The sequence below is a fragment of the Lissotriton vulgaris genome, unplaced genomic scaffold (genome assembly GCF_964263255.1).
Source record: "Lissotriton vulgaris unplaced genomic scaffold, aLisVul1.2 SCAFFOLD_6399, whole genome shotgun sequence".
NCBI lineage: Eukaryota > Metazoa > Chordata > Amphibia > Caudata > Salamandridae > Lissotriton > Lissotriton vulgaris.
The window spans coordinates 18,408-32,736 of NW_028254845.1; the positions used below are offsets into that span (position 1 = coordinate 18,408).

The 14,329-nt window shown below is 44.3% G+C and overlaps 1 protein-coding gene across 1 annotated transcript in view; it reads left to right on the forward strand.

Annotated features, from left to right (window-relative positions):
* Nucleotides 1-1,203: 1,203 nt before the first annotated feature.
* PSMD8 (proteasome 26S subunit, non-ATPase 8) overlaps nt 1,204-14,329 on the forward strand; it is a gene marked incomplete at its 5' end in the record, with an annotated part of 54,506 nt that continues 41,380 nt past the window's right edge. The window contains one exon of the mRNA XM_086951774.1: nt 1,204-1,276. Coding sequence (XP_086807900.1) covers nt 1,204-1,276 — 73 coding nt within the window. The remainder of the gene's footprint in view (nt 1,277-14,329) is intronic.

Consider the following 14,329-nt stretch of genomic DNA (forward strand, 5'->3'; position numbering starts at 1 on the left):
AGGGATTTTCTAAACAAGAATGGTAGCTGACCAATAGGATTCTCCAGAAATGACATAATTGAGAACTTGGTAGATAACAGAGGCCTGTTTGTACGGGTAATTTACTATTTTTTTTAACTCATTGATGAAAGACGACATTGAGAAATGGTCCCTAAAATAGAAAGAGGAAATTGGGATATGTTGTGTTTTATGAATACAGAACATAATCTAACATTGTATTACTGAGCAGGGGCCGTGTAATCAGGAGTGTGCCCCCCTGCAAACTGCATACGGAGTGACGCTGCTACTGGACCTCTGGGGATCGGGACGACGCATCGGTGAAAGGATCCTTGTTCCACCTGCACCGGGAGGAAATGGTGTTGGAGGTTGGGGCCCCACCACAGACTGTCCATCGGAGGGAAGGGACACTCGATGGTTCTAAAGAAAAAAGTGGGAGAGAAAAGGGAGCACGAACTCCCCAAACAAAGCTGGGTCCCGAAGCCTGGGGTCCTCCCTTGGTTTCTTCCGGGCACTGCACGATCCAATTATGGAGCTCTGCCTGTCCAGAGTTCCCCTCTCGGCTGTGTCGCATCTCAGCATTTATGTGATAGCAGTGGAGGTATCTCCGGGAACCCTCCCTGACTTATTAATCTGGCCCTCTGACTTTGTTCGAAGTCGAAATATTCTTTGCAGAGCCCCCTCAGGACTGTGCCTGACCTCAAGATGACGTCTGGATTTTTTTCGGACTGCGGTTTCTCATCTCTCCAACTCCCCCTCTTTATTATGACATTCTCGGGTTGCTCCTGATCATTATCCTGCCAGCAGAGTTCGAGCATTATGTCCGATGCCCGGTGGAGCTGCCTTGTTCAGCTGTAGAGTAGATAGTCTCTGGTTTTACCACTCGGCCGTCACCTACCCAGCCGGACATTGGGCACAGTTTCTCCCTGTGTCCTCCACCCATAACCCCCCCCCCCCCCCCACCCCGACGAAAGTTCTGTAACTTTGCTTTTTATTTTGTGTTTGATTCTTGTAACAAATGTAACTTGTAACCTGTAACCCTGATCCTCATGTAAAATGCTCTGATACCTCTGGGTCTAGCCAGCTCTATATAAAACTCATAAAATCAAAATTGTGCAGTAATGTTTTGAATATACCTGTCTCTGAAGTAGTAAATAAATATTAATAGTAAAATGTAATTCCTGTGTTCTTATTTTACTATCTTAGTTGGCCCTGTTGGAGCTCAACTTTCTACCGACCACTGGGACCAAGTTGACAAAACAGCAGCTCATTTTGGCTAGTAAGTGTTTTCTAAGCCTGAATTTTCGAGCTCATTTTAGTTTTAAACCTACCATAATTTACTAGTATTTTTCTTAAAACAAAATGGAACGCCTTGGAAAAGAACGTTTTGGTGGACTTTTAGCCAGTCCTTTGGTGGGGATGTATTGTTATAATATTAAATGCAGCTCTTCCTAGCACTCCAAGAGAAAGTCAAGAATTTGTTAGTCTTTGTGTGTGCAGGGGTACAGCTTCATAAAGGGGGGGGGACTTGGGGTGTTGCACCCCCCCCCCCTCAAAAAGCTCAGGCACAGACACTCTCCTCTCAAAACTTGGTTAGTATGAGAACTATTGTGTTTTATGTGTTCCTAACACTCCAAATTCCTCTTACAACTTGCTCTTAAGCCCCCTTCGTGTTCTGCTTCTCATAATGTATTTTAGCAAGATATGCCTGTGTGATTGTTGGCCAATCTGAAGCTTACACCCCCAACCCCCTGCCCCACCCCTACTGCAGTCTTACTGACCAAGATACGCCCCTGCGTGTGCGCTCCCTATCTCTAGGGGGTAATATCATTAACGAGAGAAGTTAGGATCCTCTGCATATTATTCCTGTGGGAATAAGGAGTTGAGGAACAAGGAGTTGTTAAAGTTAGGGTTGGGTAATGAGTTTCTTTTGTAACGCTAACCACCATTCAAATTGTTTTAATTCATTCCTTTGACTTTCAACTCTAAAAAGAGTTGCTATTAGCTGCGTACGAATGTAATAAAACTTCCTTACTATTAACTTAAATATTTTATTTCAAGATCACCGTCTTAATTAAATGCATTCATTTGCTCCACCTGTTTATTTGTATTTTCATTTCAATGTAATATATTCAGTTTTCTTTTTAATCCAGTTTTCAGTTTGCTTCTATTTTCATAATGTACATGCCAATGTGTTGCAATTTAGAATGTTTTCTTGTAGTATATTTTTCTCTGTGTACCAAATTTCCAATATAGATGTCTTTTCATTCTTTACCCAAAACGGGCAACCTTGTGGGTCTGTTTTGATGCAGACATGTCACATTTTGGTTACTGAACTTGAGCTTCAACCTATAGTTTGTTTTCATTGAAAATCCACTGTGCTTATTACGAAATGTAACCAATATTAAAGGCAAAGCTGTAAATAAATGCTAACTACCCAAAAATGCCCCCTGTTTTCTTCTGAACCAATCAAATACTGCTTCTAGGCAGCCTCTGATGCGAGTCCCATCAAACACCTCGCTCTTGTCATATGTGAACAAGAGCTGGGTGTCGTCAGCGTAAGACACGATCTGAGTGCCAAACGACTCCGCAACCTCTGCAAGGGGGGCCAAAAAGATGTTAAAGAGCAGGGGGCTGAGAATAGACCCCTGAGGGACCCCTACTTCCAGAGGTGCCATAGCGGCGGAGTATGGCGGCGCCCAGATCGTTTGCCGACGGCTGGCTAGAAATGATTTGAGCCAGTTCGACACCGTCCCCCGAAGACCACATTCCCAGAGTCGAATTAGGAGGGTATTATGGGGAACGGTGTCGAACGCCGCCGACAAGTCCAACATGACCAACATGGCCTTTCCTCCAGCAAGGCCAGGTGGTGCAAACATCTGCAGTTCCTGGATTGCCATGTTAGACCATCTCTTAACCACATCTGGAAGTTCTAGTCGATTAAATGGAAGTTCAAAAGGGCTTGGGATTATGCCAGAGGTCTAGTAATGTTGTGAGGACTGTGACAGAAAGAGGATCTGTTAATGATTCTCCAGGTTTCTTTTTAACTGAAGTGAATACTTGGTCATGCTGGTCAATGTAATTGAGATACTGTTGTTCATGTTACAATCTGACTTTGAGGTTGTTCGCTGTTGTAAGTAATAGTAATGGCTTCACCAGTTTATAGTGTAGTTTATCATAGTTCCAGCATCCAGTCCTTTTAAATGGTGGTGTGCAATAAAGCAGAGAGATGACCCCCTTACTAGAAAACACCCTTCCTAGAGGATTGCAAGTGCCACATCTTTAGATACACTAAAAACGATGGAGAGCTGCAATAATGAAGTTCTTTTGTTACAACTCATTCACATAAGTAATGTTTTCTTAAGGATGACAAGATATCCATCAATAGCTGTATTGATTTAGCATGTTTGATACATATATTTTTTTTAACACCATGTATGATTTGCCTTTCTTCTCCCCAAAAAATATAACATCCATTTTGGTGGCATTCGTGATTAATTGATTTGCGCTGTCATGCCATAGAATTCAACAATCTCTGAAGCCCCACTAACATCTAAAATATTATTAATCAATAGTATGTATAAATTACAATATGTACACCCTTGTACCGCACTCCCATTGACCACTGTGTTTTTGGGATGATATAAATGGGCTGTCATGAGGACTATGCTTTAGTCTGCCATAAAGTGTCAGTGAACCCCCTAGTACTAATTTGTATCCTAATACACATGTTTTCAGATTTGGACTGATCATTGCCTGATCCCCTTCCATATCTCCCGCTGCCTCCCTCCTACCAACCATAAACGCACTCTTCCCCATTCTCACTCTACCAATTGGAAAACGGTCCAGAAAAATCTAACCCTCCATCCCTTTTCCCCAATCAGTGCACCATCTCTATCCGGTAACATCGATAGAGATGCAGTCCGCCTTGACAACTGGCTCGCACTAGAAATTGCCAAACGATGCCCATCCAATCACCAGGTTAGTACTTTGAAGAAAACTAAAATCAAAGCTCCCTGGTACACCCCCGACTTAGCCTCCGCACATCTGCTCTGCAGGAAAGCGGAACGGAAATGGCGAAGAACCTACGATAATATCGACCGAAGCTCCTATAAACTGCAGAGGAAAAGCTACCTCTCCACCATCAAATCAGCCAAAAGAACCTATTACGTAAATGCCATTAAAGAGGCCAGCCAAAAACAAAAAACTTTGTTTTCAATAGTAAGAACCTTCACCAATCCCAAAGCTCTTCAACCCGAAATCCCCCATCACAAGAGCTATGTGACAAGATCTCAGATTACTTCGACGATAAAATTACCTCCATTCAAAAAAACTTTCCCCCTCCCCCTCCAATACACAATACCCTTGAACCAGACCAACCGTGCCTGGCCGCTAACAGTCTCAAAAATTTCACTCCAGTGACCCTGGCGCAGACCAGAGAAGCGATCTTTTCCTGCAAATCGGGCTCCCCCTCTGACCCCTGTCCCCCCAAGATTCTCCACCTCATCATCAACGAAGTCAACCCTATTGTCAATGAAATAATCAACTTATCCCTCAGTACCGGCTCTGTTCCTCTCTCATGGAAAAAAGGCGTGGTTAAGCCACTTATGAAAAAGGCGAACAAATCCCCAACGGACTTGACCAACCTCCGCCCTATCACCCTGCTACCCGCTTTGGGTAAAATAACAGAACAGCTAGTCCACAAAGAGCTCAAGACCTTTCTGGAATCCCACAACTTACTCCATCCCCAGCAATCCGGGTTCCGGTCCAAACATTCTACGGAAACCGCCCTAATCGAGCTGACCGACACCATTAAAACCGTACAAGATCAAAGGAAGAAGGCGATCTTGATCCTTCTTGACCTCACGGCAGCTTTCGATACGATTTCCCACTCCATCCTGATCAACAGACTTATTGATATCGGTATCTCCAACTCAGCCCTATCATGGATTAGATCTTTTCTCAGCGATAGGTCCTAACCATCACCCTTGGTTCCTTCCAATCAAGCGAGAAAAAGGTATCCTCCGGAGTCCCCCAGGGGTCTATCTTAAGCCCCCTCCTCTTCAACATTTATCTTATCCCTCTTCTCACCCTGATAGTATCTTTCGGCATAACCGTAACTTCCTATGCCGATGATACCCAGCTTATCATCCCCCTTGATGACAATTCCAACAAGGCAGAGCTCAATCTCAAACACTGCCTAACGGCAGTTTTCCAATGGATGGACGCCAACCACCTCCGCTGCAACTCAAATAAAACTGAGATCCTCCCCATTGGAAAGAATGCCTCGTTCTGCCCTGCCTTGTGGTGGCCTGACAACTCTGTAGCTCCCCCTCAGACGGTCACCTCTGCCAGAAACCTCGGAGTCCTTTTTGATTCTGACCTCTCATTCGATCTCCACGTCGCGTCCGTAGCAGGAAAATGCTTCGGCATAATCAAATCCTTGCGAAAATTCTTTGATTTTCTCCCCCTCGACTCCAGAAAGACAGTCACAGTGGCCCTCATCCTCTCACGAGTAGACTATTGTAATGGCCTTCTGGCAGGGACCAAGAAATCCACTCTGTCGAAACTCCAAAGTGTCTTACACACTGCCGCCCGCCTTGTTCTAAAACTTCCACGTAAATCTTCTATCTCCGCAGCCCTGAAAACCCTACATTGGCTCCCCCTGCACAAGAGAATACTCTTCAAGATTCTCACTGTCGCCTTCCGAGCATTTAACAAATCAGGTCCCTCTTACCTCACCAGACGCTTTCCTCACTACAACCCTAGTCGTTCCCTCCGATCCTCACAAGAAAACTTCATGACCTCTACCAAATTCAACCTGAAATCTAAAGGCGGTAAAACTCTTAGTGCCCTGGCTATTAGAGCCTGGAACAGCATGCCAAGACATCTCAGACTTCAGACGCTCGAGAAACCTTTTAGGAAACTCCTCAAAACTTGGATTTTTAATCTTCCCGATGACTGGTCCAAAGCTTCAATCTAGCCCCCCCCACACCACTCTGTGATCTGGTATCAAGGACTTGTAGCGCCATGATGCTCCTTCCGGAGCGAACGCTGCGCTCTATAAATACACCTCCAAATATCCAAATAAAGATCTCTGGCACAGTACTACAAGTCTTCAATTCTTTTAGAGTTGGCAGGTGGTGTGTGAAGAAACAGCTACTCAAGCGTAGCGTAAAACACATGATTTATCATGGTACATCTGTACATAAGAAACGTCCCATCCGCCACAGCTGCCTGAATGTAACTTACTAGCATCATTCTACCTCAGTTCTACATTCTGTCTCTACCTTACAATGGCAGGGTACCCCCCCCACCCACCCACATTAAACTCAATAATATAATAAGAGTGTTACAATTGTTAATATAATAAAAGCATATTACACACTCATTTTACATTGCTAAATTCTGTGTTGACAAAGGGAAAGCTTACTCCGTTTAAGGCGTTAAGCAGTAGTCGAGTAATTACAGGTAAGATTGAAAAAATGAGTGCACACCATTGAAGCTTCACACCAACAGAGGGATGCTTCAAACAGTCTTTTAAATGTTTGAGACGAAACGTCACACACCTACTTCTTAATTCAGAGGAGACATGCTTCACACCTCTAATACCATCAGGACGTTTAGCACCATTCAGGACACAATCACTCTGCCCAAATGCCAGATACAATTATCACTTAATTTGACATCATTGTGAAATAATGTGACCACTTTGAAAGGTGTGGCAAATTTTGGAGAAGCCCCTTTTTGGGGAAGCCTCACTCTCACCATGTGCCCTACCTTTACCTTTGTTGGAGAGACGGTATGTCTTGCATCTCAATAGAGTTTGTTTTTTCTGCCTTCTCATCTTGAACTGTCACCCACTCATTTGAGGTCAGAAGTTTCCCTACATCTTTGCGATTCATCCACCTGTGACACATTATAGTGAAAGGTTCCTGACCCTGAACAATTCAAAAGGCATCTTGCTAGTGATTGAATGGGGAGTGAGTTGGTACAGGTTCCCTCTTTCAACAAATTCTAACTCCAGTCCCAGTTCTGAGATTTTGCTGTTTGTATAGACGTCTTCAGAACCCTATTAAACCTCTCCACCATCCCGTTAGTCGCAAGATGGTAGAGAGAACACTTTATATGTCTGATACTACTTTCAGACAAAAACTCTTCCATTTCCTTGCAAACCAATTGAACACCATTGTTTGTGTCTAAATACATTGAGATAATCCTTCTCTACTAAACCGTTCATTAAGGAATTCAATGACTTTTCGTGTTTCTGTACTTCGGGTGATGCAAATAGCCGGCCACCTTGAAAAAATGTCAATTAAGACTAGAACATAATACTGTCCAGTCTTACAGGTCATTAAATATCCAGAGCCAGTTCATGCCTTTACTGGTTTTTCCTCGCATAGGTTATGTCCTGTCGCTATTGCGAAACATCCAATACTGCGGGAGCGAAGAATAATCCCACTCCTCCTCCCCAGCACCTGCCGCCACCACCCTTTTATATTTGGGCGATGGCAGACAAACTACAGAAGAAGGTGGGAGGGGGGGAAACAAGACCAGATATAGGACCAGCACTGGTGGCGAGATATCCCCTTCCTTCGTACTAGACCGGGAACCAGGGGCAAGCTACAAAAGTCAACAGAATGCAAGTTAACACCACGAACATAAAATCAAACACATACGCACATGATTAGGCATAGCAATTGGGAGATAGGAGCAACACTCTTACCCCTTATTTATGTTCCAACAGTTAGTTATGGCGGTATAAGTAATGTCCCATTCTTGGTTCTCACCATGATAACTTGAGCCACACTGCAAGATCCAGGGGTATCTATGGTTCCAAAGTCCACAGGAGGAATGAGACTCTCAAAAAGAACACCTTTTTTTGTGAAAATTGTAAGAACAGGGGAAAAAGCTCAAAAGCTCTACTACGAAAGAAGAGAGATGGATACGATCGTACCAATCCTCTTGATAGGTGCCCCCAAAATATGAAACCAAATCTTCACAAGAGGTCTCACTGGGCTCTTAGAGTTCCCCAGTGGGGGAAAATATTTAAACACGGGGAAAAAACGGAAACACAGCCGCGTCATAAACTCTGCTTCCTCCATAACTCTCACTCGCTACATATGTTCCCATACACTCGTAGTGGAGAGAAAAAACTAAAAAAAGGCAAAGCTACCTCTACTCTTCCAAACCGACCGAGAACGATACGAATGTCCCGCTAAATCAGGCTCTCATAACCCAACATGGCCTCTCAGCCCGCGAGCTTCCAGCGTCCACACGAAACAGGAAGTCAGACAAAACAGGAAGTTCCAAGTTTACCAGCAAAGACCTTCCGGGTCACAGGACCGGGAAAGAAACCAAGCACCGATCATGTGCATGGAAGGGCGTTGTATACTCTTTTTTTTTTTCACCCCGCCCATATCCCCAAGTGCACGTCCAATTAAGCATGTATGGCAGACAAAAAGGAAAGTAGACTTAGGTAAGAAGGCTTTGCTCCGTTAATTCCCAACAGGTTGAACCCTGGTCTTACACACCTTGTCACTAGAGACGCACTCCAAACAATCCCGCACAGCTCTCAACTTAAAAGTCAATCCCAAGCCACCAGAAGTACAACTCTCTTGCCTGTGTCGAGGTGCTAAAAAGGTTAACAGCACTGATTGCTCTAAGAAGCTGCCAACTATAGCTGGGACATCTGCAAAAAAAATTAGGCAATTCTTTGCCCGGCGACAACAGAAAAATGGTTAGAGAAAGTGCTTTTTATGTGGAAGCAGTGAACACCTTGCTAATAATAAATCTTGCCCTGCTGTGCTGCAGTTGTTGCAAGACAAGACATGTTGCTAAATACTGCAAATCATTCAAAAAAACAATGTGTGAAGGAGGTGGGGTTTGATGTGGGTAGTCACTGTGAGTATGATGAGTTGCGCTGTGGTGAGGTAGTGCTTCAAATAGAGTATCATAAACAAAAAGGTCCTATTGATAGTGTGTTCGTCAATGGCCAGTCTGTCAGGATGTTATTGGTTCCGGTGCCAAAGTCTTGCTTGTCACGAAGAAATTTGATTTAGAGAAACTTAGTGAGAGAGTTCAGTTATTGAGGCCTGATATTAAACCTCCTGGCCTATGGCGGCCAGCCAATAAAACTGTTAGGATACTTTTGGGGCGATCTGGAGTGTAAAGGCTTTTTTATGGCTGGGAAGGCTTACCTCTCATGTAAAAGAGATGCTATCATAAGTTGGGTCCTCCAAGGTGAGCTGGAGGTTTTGCTAGATCAAAGTGGTAAACCCATCATTATTTGGCCACGCCTTGTCCTGCCTTGCCGCGCCGGATTGCGGAGGATCAGAGAGAGGAGCTGCCGAGAGACGAGAGACGTGCGCAGACCTCTGAATCGAGCACAGAGGAGAGCTGAGGAGCGTTTGTGCTGCGAAGCAAGCGCGGAACAGAAGAGCGGAGGAACGGGCCCTACCCTGCCTTCTCCCTCGAGTTTTACCCAAACTGAACCCGCGCAGATAACGTAACCCCCGTGGGGCCCCTCGCCCCACGCCGGGAGACCCAGCGGTGAGGGGCGCGGCGGCTTGGTGGGAGCAAAGGAGGAGGCAGAGGAGCAGGAGCCCAAGTGTGCCTGCAGCTGGGGCGGAGTTTGGCGCAGTGCGCCTGAAGGAAGCAGCCGTGTTCTGGTGTGGTGGTGCATCGGCCAAAGGGAGGTGAAAGTGGGGCTGATACAGGGCAAACTAAGTAATAAGGGGGGGAAAAAAAGCACAGCCCACCCACTAACTTCAAGATACCCCTTCCAGGGGTGTGACGTCAAAAGGAGGCAGTCCTTGAGAGACCACACCTAACAGGAAAAAGTGCAGTTAAGGAGCATTTCCTTCAATTCTCAGCAAAGCAGGCTGGCGGATAGCGGCACAACAGAGGTAAGTGAGTAGGTGTGCATGATTAAAAGCCAGAGCACATTACCAGTGTCTTCCTATTTTATGAAGTAAGAACAAATAGGGGAGCGCTGCAGAGATACGCCTGGAACTACTTTCCCCAGCATAATATAAGCGAAAGGACAATGCGACCAAAACGAAAGCAAAAACAACGGAAGGAAGCCCCTGAAGATAGCCCTGAGAACAGCGAGATATTGCCATAATCAAGGTCATGGGAAGAGAGCCACGAAAGTCAGGTCTCCCATGAAGACACTATTGAGGGTCGACGTAAGAAAAAGAAAGGTAAAAGAGGAACTGAGCAGGCCCCGCAAGCCAAAAAGGGTGTATTTCAATATCCAACACAAAAAAGATTACTGTAACCTCAAACCCCATAAAGGACTTTGTAGGCAAATACTACAAAGTCCCAAATTCATCTGTAATAAATTTGGAAACAGAAGAGGAGCCCCGCCCCGAGAACACAATAAATGCAGAAAGGGAGGAGGGGCCCCAGATGGAGAAAAGTAAGAGGGGAGCTTCAGAAAAAGAATTGGAAGCTGAGTTAGGGGACCCCTTGTTAATACATCTTTCCCCTCAGAATCAAGACTCAAGAATGGCGGCACCCCGGCTATCATCATCCCCAAAACTTTTCTCCCTGCAAACTTGGAGAATGAAGGACAGTTGAGAAGAGTAAGCCTTGAGTCTAGCCTCGTTTGGGGGGCACCTTCGAACCAAGTGCTACAATGTCACAAGGGGAAAGACAACTCAAAACAGCAGGACTCAGGAAGGATTGGGAGCCCAAGTAACTCTAGAGAGAAATAGCCCACAGGACTCGGACCTGTCGGCTGTACCCACATCATCTATCCTGGACTTACTACTAATGCTACAGAAAACTCTCCAGGGAATTCTAGAAGTATCATTGCTGAACAATGGTATATTAAATGTCCAAAAGTTATCTCTAAAAAAGATAGAAGATGGGATGGCAGGAATCAAAGGGCAAATGCCTCTCATGTTAAGACCAGTAGGGTCTTCACAAACCATTGATCAAAGTATAGGATGTGAATTGGATGAGCCATTAGATAATGTGTATATATCCAGGCGCCCAATGCTGGTAAAAAGGAGATGCGAACATGTAAGGGTCCGTGCTAAAGACAGGGTAGGCAAAAAGCAGGCCCCACTGGTAAAGACAAAGGGAAATAGGAAGAAAAAGAAAGATGAAGGTAAGCTAAATGCCTCGGCCCGGTCCTTTCTACCGATTGGACCCTCGGCAACAGAAGATATAAGAAATGCGCTGAATACACAAATGAAGAATCGGAGTAGAAGGGACCCAAAAGAGAGAGTTCTGAAAATCAATCCCGTAAAGCAGAGAACAATGCCATCATTAAAAGGCCAAATGCAGAACCCCCAGAGACATAGTAACCCGGTGGTAACCCCACAGCAACATGTGATAGTATCAGGGCCTACATGGAGGGAAGAGATCAGGCAGCCAAACCTAGATTCCCCTGAGAAAGGGGGTGAGAGGGGGAATAATAAATGGGTATATTTAGAACCAGCACAAGCAGGCCAAAGGGGTGAGAAACCTAGGAAAATGAACCCCTTAAATAGGTCACAAGTTCTGTCGGTCTTCTCCAAATGTAGTAGTCTGAGTGGGATTGGATCAAAAGATTTGAGACAGGTGGGCTTTATAGAAAGTACAAACGGAAGGGAAGTCACAAAAGTACTACTCTACCCGGAGCTGGTAAAAATGGCAATCACGAAAGCAGCCAGTGAGATACTCCAAGGGGGAGTAAGGATGATCACAGGAAGAAACTTCTTAAAGTGCTATGCAGGTCTGGGGAGAAGACAGGTGAGGCTGCAAAAGGATAATGAAGACGAGGATAGCCGACTGAACATAGTGATAAATAACACTGTAAAAGAGGACTCGTGGGGTAACTGGAGCCAAGGTGGCTACCTAGGAGAGCCCTCTGAGAGATATTTGGATGGAATGGGGGAAGCTGGTGGCCTAAGCGAGATAGAATAGTAGGCGGGGGGGCGCATAGCCTAAGTCTCTTATCGTGGAATGTAAATGGGTTAGGCAATGAGTTAAAACAAGAATACATAAAGAATCAAGTAAATGAAGTAGCAATTGCCTGCCTACAAGAGACCTGGGCATGCGGCGTAACCCCTAGCTTTGAGGGCTACCATCAATTAAATTGAATGGCCAAGAGGCAAAGATTTGGCCGGCCGTCGGTAGGGAATTATGACACTCATCTCAACAAAGATATTAAAAAATGTAGTACTGTTACAAGTGAAATGTAAATGGCTACTGGCTTGCAGGCTAAATCATCTGACCCTGGACAAGACATGTGAAATGATAATTGTGATAAATGTCTATATGCAGCGGGACAATATGGGTGAATATGTATTTGAGATGGGGAACTTCAAACAGGATATAGACGCCATATTAGAAATGTATGTCTCAGATGTATTGTTAATTGTGGGGGATTTTAATCACAAGTTGTACCCAATGAAGGCGGACCGCTGGTATACAGAACTGTTAGATACTTATGGAATTAACTATACTAGTTTTCCAGTATGTGATCCCTCGAAACAGGATCTGGGTTTGGTGAATTATTTAGGGGAAAAGGGCCTCTTTTGTTTAAACGGCAGGTTTAAAACAGACTGCCCGGCAAAGAAGACCTTTTAAAAAGGGGCTCACAAAATTCCCCAATAGACTACGTCTTTATGTTAGCCTGGAATTTCCCCTTAGTATGGGAATTTAAGGTACATCAAAGTGATAGTAGTGACCATAACCAGCTTCAATTGATGATAAAAGGGAGAAGGTTGGAACCCAGAGAAAAGGTGATCCCACAAGAGGTGGATCACCCAAAACGGGCGACAACCAGATTACCAGATGAGTACCAGGAAAAGTTAGTCATTCCAACTAAAGGTTGAATTAGTAAACTTTGAGAGGGAAAACTTAGAATGGTATGAGGAGAAAATAGCCCAAGTAGTCTAGTGCCTTAGGATAGGACTAAAAAAGGATAATAGAAAAGGGACAATAAACCGGGCTAGTCGCCTGAAATGGTTTTTGATGCATTGCCAAAATAAAAAAAGAGTGATAAGGACAGAAGCTAGCAGGCAAAAGAAAGAGTTTAGCCAAGAGAGTCAAAACCATATCACAAAATTGAAAGCAGAGTTCAAAAAGATGGTCTCCAACGCAAAAAGGGCCTATAAAGAGAAATGCTGGGGGGGGCTGTTAGAGTCAATTGAGGCTAAGAATTTGAGACCGTTCTGGAAACTGATAAAATCAGCATCGGCCCCCCCAGCTGGAGAGAAGATATGCGTCGTAAGTGAGGCAGCCTGGGATAAATATTTAAGGGAACTGTATGAAGCCCGAATATCCTCAGGAAATATAGTATCTCAAGGTTGGCAGGAAATTTCAGAAGAATTCAAAATAGACTTTACGGAAGAGCGAGTAGAAGAAACGATTAAGAAGCTGAACTTAACCCGGGCCGCTGGTCCGGATAACTTCCCAGTGATAATATTAAAGTTTCAAACAAAGTGGTGGGCAAGATTTCTTTCTCAACTGTTTCAAGTAATTTTAACAGAAGGTAAAATGCCATTAAATTGGAAGGGTGTAAAAAGTCAGACCAATCCACAAAAAAGGCAGTAGGGAGGAACCTCAAAACTATAGATTGATCAACCTTTTGGATATAGGGGAAAAGATATTCTCAAAATTAGTCTTAAATAGGCTAAACAACTGGGTTGAGGAGTATTCAATAGTACCCATTGAACAGGGAGGTTTCAGAGAGGGACATTCCACAATAGACCACTGTTTCTCTCTATGGGCAATGGCAAGGAAGTCAACGGAACAGAACAGAAAACTCTGTTGCTGCTTCGTTGACTTCCGAGCCGCCTTCGACTCAGTTGACCGGGACTGCCTCTGGGAAACACTAATTAATAAAAACATCCCAAGAGACCTGCTGTCTATATTAAAAGAATTACACCGAGGCAACTGGTCTCAAGTAATTAGGGACACCGAGGGGTCATTAACACCAAAAATCTCCATCGAAAACGGTTTGACAAGGCTGTGTTCTGGCCCCCCAGCTATTTTCCATATTTTTATCGGATCTACCGGATTGGCTTGAAGTGGAGGGAAGTGCTAGCCCAAGAATGAATGGCAAAAAGGTGCTGTGTCTTCTATACGCGGACGACCTCGTAATAGTTGACCAAACAGAAATATGCCTTCAAAGGAAGTTGAACTCTTTTAATGAATATTGCGCAAAGAAATTTTTAAAGGTAAACTTAGACAAGACTAAAATTCTATGCTTTGGGAATAAAGCGACAAAGTTTAAGTGGTTTTTAGGTGATCTTAAATTAGAATCCGTAAATGAATACCGCTACCTAGGGGTATGGTTTGACTAAAAATTAAATTGCCATACACACCTAGA